Here is a 26,363-nt window from a genome sequence, read left to right as displayed (position 1 = left end):
CTTGTGGCACCTTAGAGACTAACAAATTTATTAGAGCATAAGCTTTCGTGGACTACAGCCCACTTCTTCTATCACTCGTGTGATTCACAGTCCATCACAAAATTAAATGATCTGTAACAGCCCTGGAGGCTCAAAGCTTAAAGAATTCAGTTTGGTTTTAGTCCTTATTTTTAAATGACTAATTCGGGACACATAAACCTAAGGTCATAGGATCCAGGTGAACCACAGGTGCTGCCTGCGTCCAGGAGCCTGTGACCGAAAGCATCACTGTATTCACACCTTACACACTAGTGTAATAATCTTTGTACAAAATATGCCTTGTGAGGTATCATCTAAAAACTAATAAATTGCTGGTCAGTAATAGCCTGGTGAAATGTATATAGCACCATTCTATGTACAGTTATGAATTCCCCTGTTATAAGCACACGTTCAGAGCCAGACAGCCCCGCTGAGGAAACAGTTGTTAAACTGGTTTATCCTAAACAAAGAAATGTGCGTTTACCTCACGTTACATATAAGTAGTAAACAGGGTCCTCAAGTCAGCAGGGGGAGGAGAGGGTAGGAAACAGAACGATTTCCATTTCAGCAAACACAAGTGGGGGAAAAAAGAGGATGGAGCCTCCTTCACCAGACTCCACGTCGGCTTCCTCACTGCGTGATAAACTTTCCTTGGAGCGGTAACTTTCAGAGGAATCCATTGCAAAGGTTCACTGGGCTATCCAAGAAAGGGGCCGAGAACCCCAATTTCTCTCTCACCCAAGAAGACAAAGGCACCAGCACCTTTGGGCTTTGGAGAGAGATCCTGACTGTGGATAGGATCAGTCACCAGCTTGCTGAATGCCTAGGGTGAGAACAGCCATCTTGAACAAAATCTGGAACCAAAACTTGCTAGATTAAGTTTTAGACTTTTAGGTGTGTTTTTGCTGGTAACCGTCTCTAACTGTATCTTTTATACTTGAATGCACTTAAAATCCTATAGTCTTTTGTTAATAACCGTGTTTTATTTTTAATCTAAACCCATCCAGTGCTGTGTTTAAACTGAACTATCTGGTAACTCCAGTGAAAGCAACAAGCTGTTGAATCTTGACTCCTTAAAGGGGCGGCAAACCATAACATCTCTCTGAACTGCCCAAGAGAGGGCTGGACATTGCAGAACAGATGTTTTGGAGAAAATCTGGGACTGGGAGTGTGTTGGGGTCACCCTGCAAGTAGTAACCCAGGCTGGTGGAAGCCAAAGTGTGACTGAGGGGGTGCAGACCGGCTGCTAGGGTCAGAGTGCTGAACCAGACCTGTCTAGCACACAGACACTTCAGGGTGTGACCTGCAAGCTGGTATGCTGGCTGTGAGCAGCCCAAGTTGGGAGCTACAACAGCAAAGCATTGTGAGACACCCAAGGTTACAGGGCAGGCGATAAGACAACCCCTCACTGGGCTGGACTGCACCCTGGAATGTGACAGAGCCTCCATACAGAATTCCCTATAGATTCAGTACAGCTGGGTTCAGTCTTTTATCTACTAGGGGGGACAGGCCCGACGGGCTGCTCATCGAATTGTTTCGCTATAGGCTGCCCACAGGTGAAAAATGACATAAAAATAAAACCACCTTGGCTGGCACATTATGTTCACACCAGCTTCCCCGCTGCACTGTTTGATTCTTCTCAGTGCCCAAAGCCCAAACAGCCTCTGGACTGCAAAATCACAACTGAAACCAGGGGCCAGCTCCGAAGCGGGTGTCAATCGACATGGCTCCATTGCCTTTAGCAAACGGGTGATGCGACCTTTAGAAAGCAGAGAGAAGCCCAGCAGCCTTCCTCCGGCTGGACACAATAAAGACTGTAAATATCACACCCAGTCCTTGGACACAGACTTAAAGAGGAAACAGAAAAGTCTTGCGCCCTACCCTTCCGTTGGCACTTTGCATTTGGTTGCACATAGCTGTTAAGCTGGGATGCTTTTTGTTCTCTGCACGCTGCACTTTGGAATGTTCAGGCTCTGTCGGAATGCGGAGACAGCAGCCGTTGTTATTGTTACTGTTTATTATTTGTATTACTGTAGCGCCGAGCAGTCCGAGGCATGGCCCAGGACCCCACTGCGCTAGGTGCTGTATAAACACAGATCAGAACAGTTGTATGAAGGAAGGATCTGAAAGGAGAGGTTGCTTATGGCAACTCCAAATAGCTTTTAAACATCCAGGGATCTCGTCCTATAGATCCTGAGAGATTTCACTGTCACCACAATTCTGGAAACTCTTTCATTTTGTACAAACAATAGACTGTCCCTTCCAGCCTCCCCCCGAAAAAGCAGAACTAGGTAATCATCAGCAGAGCCAGTGGGGAAATTACGAAGGCCGATTCCACAGAGTCTGCAGTTTTCTACCAAATCTAAGCGTTCATTTGAAATGACCCTCTGGCTGGATTGATTCTAGGAACCTCCTGCTCCAAAGCACAGACAGGTACCACTTGAGCTAATGGACCGATGCCGTTAGCTGGGGGAAATAGCAGGCAGATAGTCACTGAGGTTCAGCTAGGGGGAAGACGTAACACATTTTGTCAGTGTGCCACATGCTTAAAAAAGCCCCACACAGGCGGAAATGTCCTTTTTGTCATGAAGAGCCAGTAGAGCATGAACTGACCGCCTGTCGCCTTGTCACCCTAGTTTTGGAAAAGGGTGGTCACCTCACAAATGGTCTACAGTGAAAAAAGTTACACCTGCTCTCCATGAGAGAGGGAGCATTGTCCAATGGCTGGAGCAAGTGAGGGGCTGTACTTTGCAAGCATCTAAAAAGACAAGGTTCTTGTCTCAGGGAGCTTACAGTCTGACTCACATGGACATGATCATGGAGAGCAGCTTGCGTGAAAGCACTGCAGTGCAGTGGGAAATTTTAAGCCAAAATTCAAATGTTTCACACAGATCCATTTCTCTTTCTCTCATTGGCACTATGCTTCTTATAATCCAGTCTCTCTCGGGGAACATTACTGGCATCAATAAAAACTAGGCTTCCACTGCATGACAGTGACTTGCTATAAAATCCTCCTGATAGTGTAGGATCAACAACTGCCATTTCACTTAGTAATATCCAATCAAAGCTCCTTATTGCCTGGACGCGATACACACACAACTCCAGAACCACAGTAGTGAAACTACTGAAGATGAGCAACAAACAAATATTATGATGTAGCGCTCACAGGAAGAGTTCTCTTTTATCATCAGGCACTGAATATTCTGCAGAGTACTCAGGGCCCAGCCCCCCCCTCTCTCTCACTGGTTTTACCCCCAATGTATCTCCCTGGACTTCAGTAGCTGTAGTAGGTTCTAAATAGCACTGGAAAGAGGCCACTTACTAGATTTAGATCGCTAAATTTAGGATGCCACATTTGAAATTGCTGGCTTTTATTAGTGGATTGGAAGCAAGGATGGGAAATATAAGCTGTGTCATACATAGAACTCACTCAAAAAATCATGGGCCTAAATTTTCAAACATGACTTGTGATTTTAAGTGCTCAACTTACAAAATATTCCAGGGACCTGATTTTCCGAGGGCCTGGACTCAGCACTTCTGAAAATCAGTCCCCTTGAAGGTGTCTTGAATTGGGGACCCAAAAGCGGAATCATCCAAAATGACAAAGCACTTTTGAAAATTGAGGCCCGTGATTTCTAAATTTAGAACACAGTGATTCTAGTTCCATTTGGTTTTGCCAAAACTCAGAATCAGAGCTGCTGCGTGTTGTTTGTTTTGTAAATGTTGTTCCCTTGAAAGTCCGGAGCAGGAATTAATTTCAAGCAAGAATGTTTATAGTTTATGTAGCCCAGGCCTCCAGGTAGCTAGAAAATCATCTTTTCAAAAATTAAATTCCCCTTGGAAAAAAACAGTGGAAAAAAAACAGTGGCTTCAGTTAAATGGGAGAAATACTTCAAGACATTCAGAACAATTTAGTGGAAACTCAGAACAATTCAAAAAAGTTCTAGAGCCCAAATGAAACCCCAACACCCATTGATTTTCTCCTCCATCATTTACAGGGAAACCGTCAAGGTTGACAATCTAAAATATGTCCAGATCTGTTGTGTTTTCTATTACAGCCATGCACGTAAGGGCGTCCGGAGCTCGCACACACAACACTTCCCTTTCCTTTTCCCACTGCTGTATATTTTGCTCTGCGCTCCTGTGTTGGAAGTAAAGTGAAATTCACAAGATTCATGCTCTTTGACGTGCTTGTGAATTTCACGTCGGTTGCCTGCATACACTACAAAAACAGAGAGGACAAGATCAGTGGGAACATACCTGTGGATTTGCAGCTATGGAGTGATACATGCTCAGCATTTCAGACTCGAAACCACTATCCTAATTTGCACCAGTTGGTCCCCTCTAGCCGGCTGTCCCAGCAGAGGAGACAAGAAGGACAGACTGGGGACATGAACTCCCTTTTGCTCCTACAGGGTGCCCTACCAGCTGAGGGCTGAGATGTATTAGCAAAGCTGCTGCTGAACCAGTTAGCAGGATAAATACAGAACTTCGCCTATCAGGGCTGTCCCTCTGCCACCTTTCGTCTACACTAAATTCACCTGCAGAAAAGGGGTGTTGATCCCGGTTTATTAGATTTGACTGATTTTGGTGAATGACTTTTAACAGAGCTCTGGTTTTACATAAGGACACAGGAGGAGCCATTCACACAGCCTGGAGATCCGTCCAGTCTGGTAACCTGTCCTTGTCTGCAACCAACACAAGATGCTTTAAGCCCTGTCCTGTGACCTTTTAGAGACACAGTTGCCTGAGCTGGTTACAAGCGCAGTCTGTGTCCACACCACAGCTTTCTGCCATCGCAACTCTGTTTTCACGGCGACACCTAAGAATCAGCCCTCTGCACCACGTTTGAATCAGTGCAGGCATCAGCAGGGGGAGCACGCCGGGGATGTGCACACAAAGCAGCACACGCAGCATGCACAGCAAGGCACTCTTGGAGATCCCCACGCACAGAGAGCCAGGAGGCCAGTGGCTCAGTCAAACAAGTTACAAAGGCCTGGCCAGGGGGCCCCATCTGAACTGCAGAAAAACCCAGTGTGCCGGACTGCTTGGGATAGAATCACGGGCCAACCTAGACCTCTAGCAGGGGCTAACCACTGTTAGCTGCCACGGTTACTAACCCAGTATTACCCATTGGCGCATGTAGACACACAGGGTCAGAGCCTCCTGACCTCAGCAGCCCCCTGCCGTGCCGGACGGGTCTGCCCCAGCCACACCGGCCAGATCTGCCCCAGCCCCAGCCCCAGCCGCGCTGGCCGGCCAGAGCAGCCCTAGCTCCTCTCCCTTTAATCGGTTAACCATTTAAACGAAAATATTTTTTAATAGTTTAAACAGTTAATTTTTTAAACAATATTTACATCCCCACCCCGCACCAGTCATTCTGAGTTCTGCTTCCCTACCTAGCAGGGAACCGAGCTCAGGCTGCCAGCCCGGTAGCACAGAGAATGACTTCCCAGCCTACTGGTCACTATACATAAAGGATCCTTTCCCAAACAGCCATACCAGACCTCTGTGCTGGGGCAGATTTTCCCCAGGTCCAGGGGCCATTAACATAGGCGTTGTTTGACAGGTTAACCAGTCTATATTTGGTGTGTGTGTATTTGGTGGCTCCAGTCAGGCCAACGGGGCTGCATGGGGGAGAGGGGGAATTCCATGCCTGCACAGGGGCACCATTTCAGATTTGGGGGGTTGAGCAACTTTAACCATGGTTCGAGGGGCTCCCTAGGCAACTGAAATCTCCTTATGCATCCATTAACCTTTTTCACAGATGCATCACATTGACGGTTCATAGTCATCCTGTGATCAACCAATATACCAGCTCTTTCTCCTCCACTGTCACTTCCAACTGGTAAGTCCCTAGCTCACAGCAAAAATTCTTGTTGTTAGTCTCTAAATGCATGACCTTGCACTTTGCACTATTAAATATTATCCCATTTCTATTACTCCAGTTTACACGGTCATACAGATCTTGTATGGCATTCCAGTCCTCCTCGGTATTGGCAAAACCTCACAACTTTGTGTCATCTGCAAATTTTATTAGCACACTCCCACTTTTTGTGCCAAAGTCAGTAATAAAAATGTCAAACAAGGTTGGTCCCAAGACCGATCCCTGAGGAACTCCACTAGTAACCTCCCTCCAGCCTGACAGTTCACCTTTCAGTATGACCCATTGTAGTCTTCCCTTTAACCAGTTCCTTATCCATCTTTCAGTTCTCATATTAATCCCCGTCTGCTCCAATTTAGCTAATAATTTCTCACATGGGACTGTATCAAATGCCTTACTGACATCCAGGTAGATTAGATCTACTGCATTTCCTTTGTCTAAAAAAATCAGTTACCATCTCAAAGAAAAAAGAACCAGGAGTACTTGTGGCACCTTAGAGACTAACACATTTATTTGGGCATAAGCTTTCGTGGGCTTTACACAAAGTAAAAAACTATTTCCCCATGCTAATTTCCCCCCTACTGTTACTCACACCTTCTTGTCAGCTGTTTGAAATGGGCCATCCTGATTATCGCTACAAAAGTTTTTTTCTCCTGCCGATAGTAGCCCACCTTAATTGATTAGTCTCGTTATAGTTGGTATGGCAACACCCATTTTTTCACGTTCTCTGTGTATATATATCTTCCTATCGTATTGTTCACTGCATGCATCCAGTGGGTTTTAGCCTATGAAAGCTTATGCCCAAATAAATTTGTTAATCTCTAAGGTGCCACAAGTACTCCTGTTCTTTTTGCTGATACAGACTAACAGGGCTACCACTCTGAAACCATCTCAAAGAAAGATACTAGTCACTTTGTTACCATCTCTTGAATACAACAATTGTAGAAAAATCTACAATTACCGTTCTATTATCGAAACAACAAGGAGTCCAGTGGCACCTTAGAGACTAACAGATTTATTTGGGCATAAGCTTTCGTGGATAAAAAACCTCACTTCTTCTCCATGCATCTGAAGAAGTGAGGTTTTTTACCCACGAAAGCTTATGCCCAAATAGGTTTTTTACCCACGAAAGCTTATGCCCAAATAAATCTGTTAGTCTTTAAGGTGCCATCAGACTCCTTGTTGTTTTTGTGGATATAGACTAACATGGCTACCCCCCGATACTGGACATTCTATTATTGCAGTTCACCAAGCTTGGAACAGATCAGTTAACTTTAGGAAACTGCCTAACAGCCCTTTCTTATCTTAATCACCTGTTAATTACTGTTTATAAACCAAAATTCTGACTCCCTGCCTCAGGGGTGCAAGCAGCAGCACGTCTCCTGTCTCCTCTGCAGAACTCCTATATTGCAGTTTGGGGGGGGGGGGACCAACGCCCTCCCTTGCTCCCCCACCCCAAACTCCGCCTATGAAGCCATATGCCCCAGGCAGTGAAAGCACCTGGTCTGTCTGCTGCCAGGGAGCAGACATTGTGTCCCTGCATCTCTCCCCTACCCTCCAAGCCCCCCAATCACTGACCTGCTTCTCTATTTTCACTTGGAGAACGTGGACTTCCTGGGGTTTCCCCACGGTGCTGCGGCTCACGCAGCCGTTCACAGCCTTGGCTGTCGTGTAAGACACCTTGTCCTTCGCAATCTGCTGAAGGGTGCAAACATCAGCAGTCGTGGGACCTAGAGGGGAAGCAACTCAATGTCAATCATCTCGCTGCAGTACCGAACAGTTACAGTGAGAAGGGAGGCTCAAGGGGGCTAGGAGAAGAGAGAAGGGCCTGGGACATCAGGAGGGGGCAGGAGCACAGAGTGGCCAGGGAAGGGAAGGGGTCAGGGATGCAGGGGGGGAGCCCAGGAGAGGATACAGATCAAAGGGCAACGGAAGCATTAGCTAAGAAGCCTGGGTGGTGGGAGAGGAGAAGGCAGAAAGCTGTGGTACATTGTTCTTATTGGAACAAGAGGTCCCTGGGAGCCCATCTCCTGCTCAGGACAGCAAGAAGGGGCTCCAGGTTGGGGGCACAGGAAGGAGGTGCAGCAGGAGCTGAGAAGAAACTTGTGGGCAGAACGTGTCTGAGCACAGGGGGTTGGGATGTATTGAGGAAGCACAGCTGTCAGTTATTAGATGCTGCCAGTGGGATACGGGCTAGGGGTTGTTGGGGGGGGGGGCGCTTTCAGCTCCAGTTTCCAAGGGTTTACAATGTCAAGGTTAAACATTTGCTTTGGCAGAACACTTGGCTCTGAAGGGGCTGTTCTAGAGGCCGTAAATACAGGAAGGAAGCAAGGAAGGACAGAAGGACGGAATATCTTGAACCGTTCCTAGGTTACTGAAAAGGACATTTCCTCAATCAGCTGTAACTGCGCTTTAAAAAAGTAACCAAACAGGATTCTTCCTAGCGTTTTGGCTAAGAGGTGGGGGAAGCACCAGCTTACCATGAATACACCCTCTCTCTGGAGAACACATTCTGTCTTTGCAGCTGTATGGGCTTGATCAGGGAGGGCATTATTTGCAAGCCACTCTCCATCCATGGTGGAGCTCCACTGACTTTCATCAGGGTCTGTCAGGGCCAACTCTGAGACTAGCTCCAGGGAGAAGCAGCAGCAAAATCATTCAGATGCTAGAACTATGCTGATAGAGAGGAAAGTCCAAATTAAGGCTACGCTCCCGCCTTTCGCCCGGGTAACGACAGACATCACAGGTCAGCCCTGGGCACTGAACCCTGGATCCCCAGCACTGAACGTGTGAATTGCTACCACCTGAGCTGAAGGAGTAACTCCGTTAACTGGTACCTGCAGTACAGTCATATCCACTATAAGCCAGCCACAGAGCGGGGCAGTGGGTTCCACCAGCATAATGTAGGGCTCTCCAAATAATCTCATAAGCCACATATGCTGCTGTACTTTGTATAACTGTAGCACCTAGAGGCCCCAATCCAATGTGGGCCCTATCGTGCTAGGCACTGTACAAGCATATAACAAGAGATGGGCCTTGCCCTGAAGAGTTTACAATCCAAGTAGACAAGGGTGGTAGGGGAAACAGAGATGAAGTGACTTGCCCAAGGTTACCCAGCAGGTCTGTGGCAGAGTCAGGAACAAAGTCCAGGTCTCCTGAGTCCCAGCCCAATGCCTTATCCTAGAACCATAGGGTTAGAAGTATCAGGGGGTAGCCGTGTTAGTCTGTATCTACAAAAACAGCAAGGAGTCTGGTGGCACCTTAAAGACTAACAGATTTATTTGGGCATAAGCTTTCGTGAGTAGCTTTCGTGAGTAAAAACCTCACTTCTTCGGATGCTATGCATCCGAAGAAGTGAGGTTTTTACTCACGAAAGCTTATGCCCAAATAAATCTGTTAGTCTTTAAGGTGCCACCAGACTCCTTGCTGTTTTTATAGGGTTAGAAGGGAGCAAAAGGGTCATTTAATCTAACCCCCAAAATATGACTCTGGTGGGACTTGAACCCACAACCTTTGAATAACTTTATCTGTCACTAAGCTAGAAGTTCAATGCCCTATCCATTGCACCACAGAGCCTCTATAGCATAGACCTAGAGTGAGTTTCTCTGAGCGGTGTCCACTGACACCTTAGCTGCCTTTGAGGGACAGTGGGCGCTGTCCTGGGCTCTCTGCTCAACATCCCCCTTTGGTTCCCTGATTTTCAATCTCTGACCTCACTCCTGCTCCTATTTTTACATTTGTTGCCCTACATACACACTTGTGGCCTGGGATTAGCGGTTCTTCCCCCTTAGCTATGGTGGGGGGCTTTCATTTTGGGTGGGCCTAGATCCACCTTTCCCAGATCCCGCAAATAGCACATCACACTGCCTACTCAGCCACAAATCTTCCACCTTTAAACACCCCCATGCTTCAGGGATTGAAATCCTGACACTTATTCAAAGTGAAATTTTCAGACCCATCCATACAAAACTGACCATGAATCAATCGTGAGATCTCAGCATGCCAGAGCACTGTGGGGGATCAGAGCTCATGCTTCAGGACATGAGCGGTCAATTCCCACCGAGGTCAGAAATCCCAGCCCTGCTCCCTCCCACCTAAACACACAGCATTTCGCAACAGGCCAAGTGCTCAATGTTGGGGCTTTTCAAAAATTCCTCTGAAGTGTCACATATTGGCCGCTGCCCAAGGAAGGAGATTGAACTTAATAAAGCTCTGATCCGGTATGGAAAATGCTATGTCCCTGCTGCAACCAAACACTTGACAAAATCATGCTATACCTTTCACAAACAATTGAGCACAAGAAGTCCCCCATGCCACGTACACCCCCCGGTCTGCAGCACAGCAAGAGGAAATCGGAAAGATCAGAAGCTGTTATTTAAGTCATCTAAAAACCGGGGCACGCAACATTTTACTGAGGGAACAATAACAACGTGCCATTCAAAAAAACAAAACAGAAATTCTAAGTTACTGGAATGCCTGTGGAATCCTTCTTATAAGAGGCAAGTTAGAGGCCTGATCCTGCGAGCAGATCTTACTCCCGCTGACTGCAATGCAGCTGATTGGGGAATTGTCCCATTTAAAGGCAATGGGACTTCTGAAGCCAAAGGTGCTACTCAGCGTGAGTAAGGGCGATCAGAATATGCCCCTCTGGCTCTGTTTGGCAGAAGCTGAGACTAGAACTGGCCAAACTGCAGGAAAATAAAAACATAACAATGTCGAGGAATATAAATACAATACATATTTTTTGTGTGGCCTTTTTGCCCTGACCTTGGAAAAATTTCATCCTGCTAGAGCTGAGATCCTGGAGAAATGGGTGAGGATATGGCGAGACACCTCATCTCACACAGACCACCAGGCAACCTGAGCTGGATTCAGACTAGCAATGACCTAGAGGTATTGGGTTCCATATCCCTAGGGTGACCAGATGTCCCAATTTTATAGGGACAGTCCCGATTTTTGGGTCTTTTTCTTATATAGGCTCCTATTACGCAGCACCCCCATCCTAATTTTTCACACTTGCTGTCTGGTCACCCTACATATCCCGCAGGAACAAGTCCCAGAGTCATTACACTTTATGACTGAGCACTTGCTGCTGCTGAAAGGCAGGCATTGTCCACCCTGCTCTGGATGAAGGGGGGACAGGGAATTACAGTAGGGGCTGGCTGGTTTCCCCTTTCTGCATCCTGAGGTTCTCATTCATATTAAGGAGGTGAGGTGCATATAGGGAGAGAACAGGCTCCGGGGATACAGAACGTCGAGAATGACAGGCAGGTTGACAACTCTCTGTCCGCCTGTGTGAATGGCCAAGGCAGGGAGGGACAGGAGCTGTCAGTGCTATGGTGGTGAGACCCCTTTCCTACAGGCAGCCAATGAAGACCAGGCAAAAGAAGAAAATATACTAATTAAAGTGTGTGTGTGTGTGTGTGTGTGAGAGAGAGAGAGAGAGAGAGACAGACAGACAGACAGACAGATGGCTTTCACTGGAGGGATCAGAATTGTTCAGTTGTGTGTCAGAGGCCCTATACAGCTAACAGCTAATGGAGATTCTACTTTGGCACACAGGCCTGGACTATCAGAGCAAGATCTGATGTCTCTGCCGCTTCTGTTAAGTTCCTAGGTGGCCCTGGCATTCAGCACTGCAACAGCTGTGAAGCCTTAGGTGCCTACAGACATTTTACAACAGCATCCTTGTGTAACAAAGGATTCACTAGGGTGATGGTGGTGGTGAATTGTGACACACCATGAGCCCTTCCTTAAAGGGAGCTCAATATCCTTTGACAAATCTCCTGAGTCTGATACACAGAGGGAGGGAGACTGAGTCTGAAGCAGTGGGGGTGAATCGGGGTCCAACAGCTGGGCCTGGCTGCCCCCTCAGGGTAATGTTTTCTTTGGAGATGGCCAGCCACTGAAAGGATTTCCATCACTTCCCTCTGGGGACTGACGCTCACCAGTGGCTCCAGACAACTGCAGGCAAGCAGAGGCGTCTGGAGGCAGCGGGGCTGGGCCGGATGCTAGGCCCGGATTGTCCAGACGCCCTGACGTTGAAGAAGGAGAAGGGTGGATGACTGGACGATGCTATCTACAGCTCCAGTGAGTGACAGGAAATGGAAGGCCCAAGGAATGGGAATGGAAATTTACACAGCTGTGTCGGCCATGCTGAATGAAAGGAGGCTGGAGAGCAGGAGAATGTGTGATGGGGGGAAGGCGCAGGGAAGCTGCAAGGTCAGGGTGCTGGTCTTCTGTAAATGACAATCCCTTAATTTGCATCTCTCATGAACACACATTCCCATTTACAGAAAGAACAGCAGTGTCCTGCTTCCCAGAATTCAAGCCTGCAGCAGGGAATGAGCTGTAGGAACGTAGGCCCGGCCATGCTCCTCCCTGGCTGGCGCCCGGGAAACTCCGGCTGCTCCGAGACTCGGCTCTGCCCCTGGTTGTGCCCTGTCCTAGGCTGGGTGGGGACCAAGGTTGGGGTGCTGACCCCTGCTGCTTGCCCTGGGCAGGGAGGGGGGCCTGGCTGCTCCCTGCCATTAGGGGCTGGGCTGCTGGGGCCGCTCCTAGCCCCTAACTTCCTGCTGGGGGGCTTCGGGCTGCTGCTCCTGGGGATGGAGGGACAGGAGCCTTTGGCTTGCAGGATAGGGGCTCCAGGGAGCCTGGACTGGCCGCAGTAGGAGGGAAGCGTATTGGGAAGCCCTGGCCTAGGCTGACATCTGCAAAGCCACCGAGGGATTTGCACACTCAGCTCCCACTAAAGCCAACTTCCATCCCAGCCACTTCCCCAAGGCCGCAGGCTGGGACATGGCTGTGTGTAGCTTGTCCCATGTCAGACACAGTCAGGCTGTGGGGACGGGGGAGAGAAGGAGTTGGGCTCAATGCAATGCATTCAGCGAGCAACACTCAGGCTACAGTGCCAGCCGGAGCCCCCGCTCGTGCGGTCCAGTCCCTTACAGTGTTAGTAATAGTAGTGAGCCCCGTGACAGCACTTCACAGCTTCCCCATTAGCCACCAAGGGGCGTGTGCTCACCACCCCTTCCCTGAAGCTGCAAGGCCAAGGTGGGTCCCCACCGCTGTGCCCTTCCCCCAGCCTTTGATTTTTTGAGTGGCCCTCAGCGCTGGCACCTGCCCCGGCTTCTGTTCAGAGCTCCCGCAAATCAACAGAAACATGACACTGATGGGATCTACTGGGTAACACTCCATGGCAGCGATACTCAGACCTCAGGGGGTCAGGAGCCAAATTAGCGACCAACAGTACCCAAAAGAGCCCCCGTCGTGTGAGTTCATTGTTTCATTTACTACAGTACTAGTCATATTTAAACTGTATGATAGGAAAGTGTTTATATATATATATATATATATATAATGTACGTGCCTGTGTATATATATACTTACACTGTTATTAACTTATTTGCTGTGAGAATTATATATAATATATATATAATTCTCACAGCAAATAAGTTAATAACAGTGTAAGTTGATAACTTAATTGATTCATAACATAGTAAAAGGATCCTGATTGGTTAATAACTTAGATTGGTGAATAATTAAATCCCACAGTGTTTTAATATCATGTGCTGCGAAGAGCCGCAGGAGACACATTCAAGAGCCACTTGTGGCTTGCGAGCCGCAGTCTGAGTATCGCTGCTCGTGGCCAGGAGCTCAGAGTTGATGATCACAATGGTCCCTTCTGGCCTTAGGATTCTTTCTTGATCCTTTCCTTGCTTGCTCAGAGGGTCTGAAGAGCAGCAGTGGAACTGGACTGGCGACTTGTTAATTTCACTCTGCTGCTGGGCAGAGCTGGCAGAGGAGCTGGCTCCAGGGTTTTTGCCACCCCAAGCGGCGCAAAAAAACCCCACAACAAACAAAAAAGCCGCGATCGCGATCTGCGGCGGCAATTCGGCGGGAGGTCCTTCGCTCCGAGCGGGAGTGAGGGACCGTCCGCCGAATTGCTGCCGAATAGCTGGACGTGCCGCCCCTCTCTGGAGTGGCCGCCCCAAGCACCTGCTGCCGAAATTGGTGGCTTCACCCCTGCCACCCCGCAGCACAACACCACACCACACGCACGCGTCGAGGAAATCTGCCTCTGGTAAAGATTTTTCAAGCTCTGCTAATGGGCTCGGTCAGCTTCAAAGCCCAGTTTCCTGCACCCAGTCTGCAGAAGATGCGACTGCAGCTGTGACTCACACAGAGTGACAGCTGAAAAGATGGGGGGTGGGGAGAAGAGAAGTCAAACAAGGAGAAGGCAAATTCCAAACCCGCCCTTCTACTAGGGTCACAGACCAGGCCTTGTCCAGGACGCTGCGTCCACTACCCACCTATTGTCCTGCACTTCCTCGACACACCAACTAGACCAGCCATGCAGTCAGCAGCATCAGGAGGAAGATAAACAGAGGCTTATCTGGGCTCCACAGGCAGCGTCACTCTTCCCCTCCAGCCCTACCCCAAGCAGCCAGTCTAGGGTAATTCAGCCAGGACTAGACACCAGACTCCTGCGGCTGCTCAGAACACTAGACAGGCCCGATCTGTGTCTAGCGTTATGGCCCCGATTCCGCCTCGCACTGAGGGACTAGCACACAAAGGGGAAAGATTAGATCTCCGCGGCGACCAGGAGCTGCTTGGGGACTGTTTCCAAGGAGAACGGCACCGATCACTTATGGCTGAGGGAGATTACCCAACCGTCTGGCCTGGGTGTGAAGCCTTCCACCTACAGAGTGACAGTTGGACCACGCTGGCTGGGAGGAGCCAGCCACTCAGCGTCCTAGGCTGGCACAGCCAGCAGGGGAGACCTTCCACCTGGCGAGGCAGGAAAAGACAGGCCAAGGCTTCCCTCTGCCCCATCAGCTCTTAGCCCCCACTCATCAAAACATTGCCCAGCACACAAACCATTCCATCAAATTCCCCATGTCCCTCAGCACCCTGTCCCCATTGCTACATCACGCCGCGCTCCTGCGCCCAGCAACTCATCAGCCGTCCAGTGAAACACCTTCCCCCTACAATCCGTCAGCCCCAGGTCACTTAACCCTCCCTTGGGCTCCAACAGTCTCTGCCCTGGACAACATTTCCCTGTCCCCCGCCATGCTCCAGCCCCTTTATCAAAGGGCCTTCAGCACAGTGCTCCTGACGCTGGACTCCTCCCCTGCCCCCAGATCATAGGGGCCCAGAGTCCACCTTTCTCTCCACTGTCCCACCCTCTCATGGGGTGCAGATGCTGAGAAGGGAAAACCTCATCTCTTGTAGACGCTGCCAGAACAGGATTCATCGTCCCGTAAGCAAGGCGTAAGGGCCTCTCTGGGCTGGCAGCGTTACACTCAGGCTCGGCAGCTCCCCATGCCCGCTCCGCATAAACACGGCTGGCTCCTCACCTCCCTGCCAGGCCCCGCTGGTATTCGTCAGGGGGGGAAAGCAGCCTGGCTCCAGCATTATGTAATGATCAGATAACACAGCTCAGCTGGGCCCAGCCTGCAGGGCCTCGGGGCCATCAGATAAGAGAGCCTTTTATTTTTGTACTCCAGGAAAAAAAAATCTGTTCAAACTCCTTCCCTCCCATCCCCCCCCATCCCAGCGCAGCCGAGACCAGGGAGCTGGGAAGGCCCTGACGCGTCACCCTGTCTGCCCAGAGCATGGGCCTGCGAGGGGTGGGGGGGGGGTAAGTTCTGTTTTCTATAAGCAGATCAAGGAGACGCTAACCAAACAAGTGCAGAACAATGGCACTGACCCTGGGGTGCAGTGGCATGGAGGAAACCATATGCATAGATGGGGTGGGTGGGAAAGAACTCCCATACAGACACAGTCTATGACCCACAGTTCAGGGAGAACTGAACAGATCCAGGGATTGATAATGAGATTTGGAGCCTTTCACCTCTAGGTTGATGGTTTCAGTGGGGACTAACCATCACGGCCATTGAAAGCATCTTGGCTTGGCACACATGGAATGAGCTGGTGGGTCTCAGTCCAGGAGCTATGGGCCAAAACCCAACACCGCTGTTGGTACTAACTGGCCCCTCGCTGGCTGTCTCAGCAGAGAGGCCTGGGCCATGGAACGTTAATTCTCCTCTCTCCAGCTCATCATTACGGGGCAGTGCCTGATGGGGGGCGGAGATGGGGGAGAAGGCTCCTCTGCTACTGCCATGGCAGGACCTTTCCTGGGGATGAGCCCAGAGCATCAGCCTCCTGGGCTTTCACCAGCACTAAATCATTTACACACACAGAGCTCTGGCGCCATTCACTCAGCCCTAGTGCGAATCACACCTGGTCTGGGCTGACACGGGGGAAAGATTCTGGAGTTGGTTGCTATTTCTGGCCTTTTAAGGGTTGGGAACTTTACCAGTTTGCTCAGTGGGATCACTGGGAGTCCATTTGCATTTATTATTTACTTGTTTCTGAATCAGGCACTTTCTCTTCCATGTCTTGGGCACTGTCCGCGCCTGGTCAGCCCAACAGGCAGATTTTGTAAGGCTAAACCTAAGGCCGTGAGCCTTGATACTGGGCGGATATACAGGTTTGTCAATTCTGCAGTGACACTAACAGCTATTGTCATCCATTCTCATTTACAGGCTGAGAAAAACACAGCGAGTGAATGACTGGTGAAAAGCCAACAGGACTCAGAACTCTTCGCTTCAATAACTGATGGGGCTGTTAGTTACTCAGGGAAGACATTCATTCAAAGTGTTTTTACACTGCCTGTGTCAGCACTTAGCACTTTCACTCCCCATGATTTAGTTAGCCAGAGTCGCTTGGGTCCTTCTGCTTTCCAGAGCTGATTTGTTACCGCTCCGTCTTCCTGGACTGGCTGAGGAGGTGACGTGAACTCATTGGAGGTCATGCAGTGGCTCTGTGGGATTAGAATGAGACTCCAGGGCTCTTTGCTGTGACCAATGGACCACACAGACCTACCTGCCATCTCTGCCAGTAGGAAATTCCACTGGGGACGTGACATCTGAAAGCTCCAAGGAGCAGATGTTCAGCAGCAAGCAGGAAATCTGCAGCTCAGGCTGCGTTAACTCATCAACCCAGGAAGGTATTTTACTAGGTTAACTAACCGCAGGCACTGCATGCTGCAGTGATGGAAATCCACAGGGCAATGGAGTAGGTGAAAGCTGTCTCGGACCATTTCCCTCTCCCGTCTTGGCTAGAGAAACTCACTCCCTAGGTGAGGGGAAATTGATGTCCCAGGAACCAGCCTGTTTCCGGGACTAAGCAAAGGGAATAACCCCTTTTCTTTTGGAGCCTTTCTGCATCATTTCTGCTTGTCTGTTCCGCCCTCTACACAATAACTGGGAGATGGCCGAGGTGCCCCGAGGTTATGGAGCCTCTTTACGGGCCTGGGATTTAAGGGAGACAACGCAGTTTTGCTGCTGGAAATCCAGCGCCAGCTCAGATCTACAACATGGCTGATCACTGTCACATAGACACCTCTCTCCTGGCCCAGCGTGTGAGGGAAGTGAGCCTGGGAGGCAGGATCTGCTGCCAAGCCTTTGTCCCGTGGCCGTGAACGGGAATCTGGTGATTCACTGTGGCTCACGCTGTCCAGGCTCCTAGCCCTGTGTTGTCATTATCAAATACAGCAGAGCCTTTTCCAGACCTCTTCTGCACAGCCCGCAGGATGACATGAGGGCAGCATAATCTAGCCCAGATGCCACGCCAGGCAGAGCCAGGTAAACCCAGGCATCTGAGGACCCCTAGGACAAACCCCTAATTCCACTAAAGGCAGCACAAACGTTACACAGCTCGCTTTTTGATGTTCCTGGTGCTGATGGGTACAGTAATAGCTGGATGAGATCAGCACACTGGGACACAATCATATGATTCAGATCCTTTCTGTGAACTGGAAAACAATGCCAGTAAATGACCAGCAACACAATGGGATGCCAATTCGTAGCAGAGTGCGCAGACAGTGGTGGGTGTGATGCGGGTGGGGTTTCGGGGAGGGAGGTCTGGCTAAAAGGGGAGGCAGCTGACTGACGTGGCCATGCTGAAGGGACTCAGGCGTTGGATCCCGATCAGCCATTCACATAGCGCCTTTCGCCCCAGAGCACTCTACCAACTCATAAGCAAACGATACACAGGGCTCACTCCAACGGTCCCTGAAACAGCCCCTTCTGGGGTGGGACGTGGCAGCTGTTTCACAGCAGGCACCAACACTCGGCTACAGTTTAGGACACAAAGCGAAAAATGCCTTTGTCGACGGAAAACGCAGCTGGCCTGTTACGGAAGGCAGAACATTAAAACCCACGCTGGAATTCAATCCAGGAAGTGACGTGATCAGCAAGAGGTGTCAGGCTACAGGTACCTGAGTGCTGTCCCCTAGGACACAATGGTGGTGCTGGCCAAAGGAAGGGTGACACCTACTGCACACCCGCAGGGGAGCTCTGAGCGGTCTCTCACTAAGCACTCACACAGTCCAACACTGCTGAGCTCGGGCCAGGTGGCAGGAGCACAGCACAAGGGGCTACAGAGACGGCTACATGGCAGCTGGGGAGCTCAGCTTTTCCTCCATTTGTTTGGGAGGCTTTTGAGTTTTTCCATAACTAGAGTTTTTCACGTTTTAAACCAATTTTCTAGTTTGGAAGTGAGGGACAGGGAATCATGAGGGGGAGGCAGATTTTCATTTTGCAGCTCTACTTAGTGTCACTGGTTCAGGGTAACTGCACCAGTATCCCCCGCCATGGTCCCTCAAGGGCACCCACTTAAGGTTTCTGGCTCCCCAGCCGTCACCTCTCTTGGGCAGAGACCTGCATCTCTCGCCCTCCTGACCAGTGTTTTAAGGCTGCACAGCTCCGGGCCTTACCCTGTGACGTCCCCAGCAAGCCAGGCTGCCTGCACTTCGCTTTCTGTCCGAGGGCTCTGAACAGTGCCTTGCCCGCAGTTACAAGTTACCACCCAGCTCTTTGTAAGCCAGCCCAGCACCTTTATTCATAAGGTAAAAGCAGTACAGAAAAAACATGTAAAAAACCAAAGTTCCTCTACATGTGCTAACAGCTGACCTGAGGTCACCCGCAGCCTTAGAAGGCCCTAGCAAGCCAAAGACTTTCCCACTCTTCTGCAAGGGTTGGGGCCCTTGGGCAGAAGGTCCTGTCTGTTTGCTGGATCAGAAAGAAGGCCTGAGCCTGTTGCGAACCCAGCTTTTTATGCAAACGGCCTTGCTTTGTCGGATGGCGTCTGGACAGACCAGCTGGAATCAGTCTATGCTCTCTGGAGATGTTACAACCTGTGTGATTTGCCGTCGTCATCTCCCACTGTGTGTGGTTCCTGGAGAAGTTGGGGTAGCCCTCCCCATGGGAGTTAAGTAAAATCCTTAGCCCCCCGTGATATACAAACTTCATATAATACAGGCCCCAAAGACATTGCACAGGATTGCACCACCTGTCACACGGCATGTGGCAGCTCCTAGCCGGTTCGTAGATTATAAGGGCAGGAGAGGACATTGGATCATCCAGTGTGACCCACCCTGTAAGCAGGGAACGCTCAGCTGGTCTCCTTCCTGGGCTGTGGCTGGGCAGTGCCACGCTTAGCAATGCCCAGCTCACCCCTGCCTGCATACAGCAAAAGAGCTTCTCATCGCCGGGTGATTCTGTCACTCAGAGGGGTTGGTGTCAGACTCCTCGTGCTTTCCGGGAGCAATGGGAAACACACACTGGCCTGCGGCCACTGAGCCAGCGTGCCCATCCCCACCTGTCATTCAGCACAGACCCAAAGGCAGACCACTGGGAGGACAGCAGCTGCCATGTAGAACGTCGATGGTAGTGGTGAAAGGGACGATCCACAGGGTGCCACCAAAGAGGATGAGGACCCTCTGGGGTTTTACTGAAGACATACGGAGCCAAATTCCCCCCAGGCGTAAGCCCAGAGAAGTCGTAGGGTCCACCAGGGATAGACTTGGCCCAATGTCCAGTCCCCTTTGAACCAGATTATCCAGCCACACGAGAGTTCTCCAGGAGAAGCCACTTTAACTAGGTCTCCTCGCTCTGTTGAGCTCAGTGCCGTGATTAGCACAGTCCTTCCCCACCTGCAGGGATCACACAAGCACTAGGGATGCACCTTCCCTCAGTGATTCATGATCTCGGGACACAGCTTCTCTCGTTCTCTGGGAGCTGCTCTGTTCCCATACTACCGGGATTGCTGTTCTGCAGATGCGTGTGCTCCCCAGGTCCTGAGATTCCACACTGCTCTCCCAGCCCTGGTCGTTACAGTGCTGCCAAAGCTTATAGTTTCAAAACAAGTCCTGATTTGGTTGGGCTTCGTAAAGCTCCAGCTTCTGGAGTCATGTGATTAGGTGAAAATCTCAGCTGTAATTTTTTACAAGATGGGTTGTACAGAAAAGCTTGAAAATGTGACTCAAATGCAGCCCGAAAGCTCAGAAACAAAAAGCAAATTCCCCTGTCCGAGACATTTTACACATTTTCTAATAGTTTGTGATTTTTAAACCACTCTGATGCTTGTTGGGTCTTGATGCGTGATTTCTGAATGCTTGGGATTGGCAAGACTGGATTAATCTGAGTCAGGGAAATTCCACCCTTATCCCTAGCCCCTGCTGAGTGGGAATCTTGCAGTTAGCCCAGTGGTGATCTCTCCTGAGCTGAGCAAACTGCAGAAGATACCCCTAAAAATGTTTCCATGCTTGCCAGCCCTGCTGGTTCTGTGGGCCAGGGCCCTGAGGCTTACGCATTTAATATACAGAGATATACCTATCTCATAGAGCTGGAAGGGACCCTGAAAGGTCATTGAGTCCAGCCCCCTGCCTTCACTAGCAGGACCAAGTACTGATTTTGCCCCAGATCCCTAAGTGGCCCCCTCAAGGGCTGAACTCACAAACCTGGGTTTAGCAGACCAATGCTCAAAACACTGAGCTATCCCTCCCCCCTTTAAAAACCATCTGTACCCACTGTTAGCCAACGCACGCCTGTATTCACACCCTACACATGACTGGAATAGTCTTTGCACAAAATATGCCTTGGGAGGTATCATTCGAACACTAGTAACTCACTGGTCAATAATCTCAACTCAGGATTGAATAAGGACTGGGAATGGCTGAGCCATTACAAACATTGAATCTATCTCCCCTTGTAAGTATTCTCACACTTCTTATCAAACTGTCTGTACTGGGCTATCTTGATTATCACTTCAAAAGTTTTTTTCTCTTACTTAATTGGCCTCTCAGAGTTGGTAAGACAACTCCCACCTGTTCATGCTCTCTGTATGTGTGTATATATATCTCCTCAATATATGTTCCACTCTATCTGCATCCGAAGAAGTGGGCTGCAGTCCACGAAAGCTTATGCGCTAATAAATCTGTTAGTCTCTAAGGTGCCACAAGTACTCCTGTTCTTTTTGCGGATACAGACTAACACGGCTGCTACTCTGAAATCTCAACAATGTACATAGCAACCCTTATGTGTAAAGTTCTGACATCCTCCTGTGTGATGTTGAAGACACATGTTCAAACCTGCATAGCCCTGACTAGGTGGAACTGGTCAAGCAGGCCTGGCTTAAACAAAGGGATGTGTATTTACCTCAGTTTGCACATACGCTGTAAACAGAGTCTTCAGACAGTGAGAGGGGGAGAAAGAGGACATAGAAAATCTGCATTTCAGAATCCACAGGTGAAAAGAAACAGCATAACACCTCTTTCCTCTTTTCCTCCAGATGCCCTGTCTCCATGCTCCCAACTGGAAAGAACTTTAACTAGGGGGCACGCTCAGGAAAACACTTTTCAAAGGGTGACAGGACTACAAAAGCGAGAGGCTAAACATCCCTGGGTCTCCCTCCCTACCCACCTCTCTCTAAGACAAGAGACGTTGGGCTTTGGGAGCAGATCCTGGCCTGAGAGTTCGGTTAACAATGCTACTGGAAAGCTCTGGTAAGAATTTCACCTTGAACCACATCTAGTTTGTCACAGTTAGTACTAGGAAGCGTTTTGAGCTTTATTTCTCTTGTAAGCATTTCTGACTTTAATGCCTTATACTTGCACTCACTTAACACTTAGCTCTTTGGACTTCAGTAAACTTGTTTGATTCTCTAAACAAACCTAATCCAGTGTTGTGTGACCTGCGTGGGGAACTCCGCTGAAGGCAGCAAGCTGTCGTGTACTGATCTCCTTAGAGGGGCAAGGGACTGTCTGGGAGGGGGGTTGACAGTGCAGAACACACGCCTTGGGGAGATGATTTGGGACTGGGCCTGTGTTGGGGTCACCCTGCAGGGAGTAATCAAGGCTGCTGGAAGCCAGAGTGTGGCTGATGTGCTGCTGACAGGCTGCTGGGGTCACAGCTGCTGGACCAGGGCTCTGGCTATACACAGACATTCAGGACATGAGGAGCTCAGGTTGGGAGTTACAGCAGCAAAGCACTGTGAGGCCCCCTAGGAGCAGGGTGGGGGTGACGCAGCCCCTCACTGGTCTGGATTGCACCCTGGAACGTCATGACCATGTTATCTCCACAGCCACAATCCCCCTGGAAACTTGATCTTGGTTTAGAACCGGTTTCAGAGTAACAGCCGTGTTAGTCTGTATCCGCAAAAAGAAGAACAGGAGTACTTGTGGCACCTTAGAGACTAACAAATTTATTAGAGCATAAGCTTTCGTGGACTACAGCCCACTTCTTCGGATGTGGGCTGTAGTCCACGAAAGCTTATGCTCTAATAAATTTGTTAGTCTCTAAGGTGCCACAAGTACTCCTGTTCTTCTTTTTGTTTAGAACCGATATCTGCAGCCAAGCCTGCCATGTGTGGGACTGGGGCAGAGCACGGCGCTGGCCTGGCTGTGTGCACGAGATCACAGAGTGTTATAAACCAGCGTGGAATCGATGATGATTTTCACAGCACGTCCCTACTACAAAGCTACCCTGTGCCTTGCTAGATATCCACTTAGTCCGACCCTTCAGCGAAGCCACAGTTCCAGCTCTGCTATCTGCTCTTCCAGTCTCATTCTTCAAGAGAGCTAACAGCTCTGGCTCGCTCCCCTTAGCTCATTTAGTTTCTTTGGTGTGTATTTCTGTGAATTCGCTCACAACATTTGTCCCTTTCAAATCCTTCCTCATCCTGAATTGTACGTTTCCCTCCTACTGTTGCTTTACTCTTTGGCCTCAACACTTGCAAGATTTTATGAGAGTGAATAAACGCAGCTGGGGGCTTTCCCAAGCATCTCACTTCTCCAGAGGCAGTTACTGTAGAGAGAGGATTTATCCCAATCCATGGAATTTGGCTAAATTCCCAATTTCTTTACAGTCTCCGTTTTCAAAGGCTCGTACGTTATTTTCATCTCCCCTTTTCCCTCTCCCCTCCCTGCGCTGCCTGGGACCTTTACAACCCAAAGCGAGCCAAATAAAACTGGGGTTTGCACTTTTCTAACATTTGTTTCGAGTTTTCTCTTTCCTAATCCCAGCAACCCTTCAAGCTATATCCTCTGCAAAACTCCAGCTCTCAGCATTCTGGCTGCAGCCGCCCGAGTTTGATTTGACTGAGTAATCAAAAGATGTTTTACACCAAACACAACCGGCCGGATCAGCCTCCCTCCCAAGCCGTCCCACTGGGTGGGGCATGCGCTGATTCACGCCAGCTGAGGATCCGGCCCCCTGCATCTCCCAGCACTAAGCGCTCGTGTCAATCATCCCCAGCCCAACACTGGAATGGGAGAGGGGCCCTGAGCAGCGTTGCATAGCCCAGGAAACCCCTAACAGCTGTTCAACTGGCCTTGCACAGCATTTGCATTCTGGTCCCATATTGTATCTGAGAACTGAGATTTATCTGGTGAGTCACTGGGAAGCCTCAAACCACCCCGTCCCAGGCCCAGGGGACAGGGTATCCTGCCCTCCTTTAGCTATTTTTCTGCAATTTGCTTTCTTACTTGCTAACTATGGGCCCTATCCAACTTCCATTGACGTCGCCCGACGGGCTCTCATTGATTTCAGTGGGTTTTGGATGAGGCCCAGGGAGCCCGATCCTGTGAGCTGCAGATTGCCCTTGGCGTCCACTAAAGCCAATGGCGCTGAGGGCACTACAGGAAGCACTCAGCGCTTGGCAGGATCTGGCTCTAACAGCAGCAGGCTCTAGATCTCAGGCTGCAGTCTCGGGCCCTGTGTGTGCGCCCGCCCGCCAGGAGACTTCACAGATAAGTCACTCTCCATTCGGCCACAGGGGGCACAGGCCTAGGGACAGCAGAGGTGGTGCCGGGTGAGCTTTCCCGGGCTGCCCAAGGGAGTGACTGGCTGAGATGGTGCAAACCGGAGAGCTGGGGAAGAGTGAGCCAGCGATGTGGGGGCCCCGGGTTGGGGGAAAAGTGAACGCAAAGCCTGGTTTCGCTCTGGGCTTTTCGCAGCGCCTGCGAGGGGCAATGGAGACGCTTGTGGAGTTCCCACCGGCTGCGCGTTCCCGGTGCAAGAGCAGGACTCTGGCTATGTTCGCTGGGGACAGAGCGGCACCCGGCCTGGGGTCTAGCCCACCAGTGCCTGTGAAAGCGCAGCATGAAAACGGGGCGCTTGGCTCAGCTGGATTCAGGGCTAGTGTAAAGATCCAGCCGCGAGAAGGATGGGACGGAGCAGGAGAATACAGAATTAAACCAACCTGATCAGCCAAGCGCCCCGCACCCAGAGCCGCCCGCCCAGCGCGCAGGCAAGGAAGAGTCACTCACTTGTGCGTATCGGCGTGCAAGAGAGCAGCAGCGCTGCTAGGAACAGCCCGGCCTCCATGGGGTGGGAATGCCGACTCCCCGCTCTGCCTCTCTTCTCAGCCTCCCGGCTCTTCTTAGCCTGTGTCCAGAGGCAGGGGCCTCGCACCAGGAACCCCTGATGGGCTGCACGGTTTCGCTACAGGACCAAGGAGAAAAAGCCGGAGGGAGGGGAAGCGTCTCCACTCCAGCCTTGGGGAGTTTCAGAGCTCTCGGCGATAGAGAAGTGGCGGGGGCAGCAGAACCGGAGCCGGTCGTCGTGGGCTGGCGAGGCGGCTGCACCCGGGCTGCTCCGCAGAGTGGATGTGCTGGGTAGGACTCCCAGTGCCTGAATGGGCAGCACTGACTCAATCCAGCCCTGATGACGCGGGCGGCAGGAAATGAACTCCCTTTAGAGGAGGGTCTGCCAAGCGATCGCCTGCCAAAGGAAGAGAGGAAATGCCGCTTTCAGAGGCCTGGAGCCTCTGCTGGAGGTCATGCTCTGACAGCCTGAAGGGAGCTGTGGTTCAAGACAGACGGAGAGCAAGGGAGGGCGCCTTGCACTTTCGGTTCTCTCTGCAGGGAGGAGTGCAGCGGAGATGGGGCTCCCAGCACATCTGGAGCTCCTGGAAGTGGCTCCACTTCCTGGCCTCCTTGTGGGTCTGCATTTCCTTGTCTCCTGCCCTCAGCCAAGCCAGTAACCGGCATGGCCACGCCGGGGGGTGATTGCTGGCTTCCTGGCCAGATTCTGCCTGGAGACAGATAGCTGGGTTTGTGAGCGTGCCCCAGTGCGGCTGCAGCATGTGTGTGGACACCACCCTGTTCTCAAGTCCCAGCCACTGAATCCTTCCTTTAGGATTCCCGAGAGGGAGTGTGGTGTAATGGTTAGTACCCAGGCCTGGGAGTCTATTCCCAGCTCTGCCATTGACCTGCTGGATAACCTTGGGCAAGTCACGTCACTGTTCTGTGCCTCGGTTTCCCCCGTCAAATGGGGCTGCTAATCTCTGCCCGCCTCTCGGGGTGGTTGATCTAGAGTGCTCTGGATGAAAGGGGACTGAGACGGACAAAGCCTCTTCCTGCAGGGTCTCCCAGGGTCATTTCAGGGGGTCCGACGGGAGTTTGACGGGCTGTCTGAGAGGCCAAACGGGGAGTTCACATGCCCAAGCTCAACACTATGGGGCACAGTGTCTATGCGATGGAGAACACAGACACTGCAACCTCTCCAAGGGCATCCTCAGAGCCTGCCTAGCACAAGGACCTACGAGGGGGAGAGGACGTTCCTCAGGCAAAGCAGTAACAGCATTAGAAGGAACGTTTCTCTAGGTTAGCAGCAGACCCCACCCCCTGGCAGGACTAGGTGTTCTCACTGGCGTACGGCCGATGGCACCACTCCATGTGTAGTGCTGAAGAAGTCAAAGGGCTGCTCCATGCGACAATAGCAGCTGAGGCAGGGGACCCAGTTATAGTGCCGATGGGCTCTTAGCTGTGGTCTGTCCCTGGACATGGCCAAGGCTTTAGCCTGGCACGGGAATACAGCGGAGGTCCTAGCTAGGCTACCGCATGGAACTGCCTTGCACCCAGGTCAGGGGACAAGCATGTTGTTACAGGCTATAATTGATGCCCAGGTGAGGTCTTAGTCCCATGGCCATTTGCGAACGCAGGAGTGACTTGTTAAATGCTCACTAAGGACGTTGCTAAAGAGCTATTGTTGATATAACAATGGGACTTCATGACCTCAGATGCCAAGGTTCCATAGTAGCTGGGGGAGGGAATCTCCGTTTCTGGTGGGCTTCGTTCCCCTATCAGGCCATCCCAGCAGAGCCTTACAAA

General features: G+C 50.6%; 1 protein-coding gene and 1 non-coding gene across 2 annotated transcripts in view; both read right to left on the bottom strand.

Annotated features, from left to right (window-relative positions):
- Positions 1-24,924, bottom strand: part of ENG (endoglin) — a 58,282-nt gene extending 33,358 nt beyond the window's left edge. The window contains exons 1-2 of the mRNA XM_034793487.1: positions 24,519-24,924; positions 7,481-7,632 (exon numbers count right to left, since the gene is read on the bottom strand). Of these exons, the coding sequence (XP_034649378.1) occupies positions 7,481-7,632; positions 24,519-24,576 (210 nt within the window). The 5' untranslated portion in view covers positions 24,577-24,924. The remainder of the gene's footprint in view (positions 1-7,480; positions 7,633-24,518) is intronic.
- TRNAR-UCU lies at positions 9,386-9,478 on the bottom strand. The gene is made up of 2 exons: positions 9,442-9,478; positions 9,386-9,421 (listed from the first exon to the last, which is right to left on the bottom strand). It is a non-coding gene; the product is annotated as a tRNA-Arg (tRNA).
- Positions 24,925-26,363: the final 1,439 nt, after the last annotated feature.

The sequence above is a fragment of the Trachemys scripta genome, chromosome 17, assembly GCF_013100865.1.
Source record: "Trachemys scripta elegans isolate TJP31775 chromosome 17, CAS_Tse_1.0, whole genome shotgun sequence".
Taxonomy (NCBI): Eukaryota; Metazoa; Chordata; order Testudines; family Emydidae; genus Trachemys; species Trachemys scripta.
Note: the sequence above shows the minus strand (reverse complement) of the source record. Positions and strands in the feature narration are given on the sequence as shown.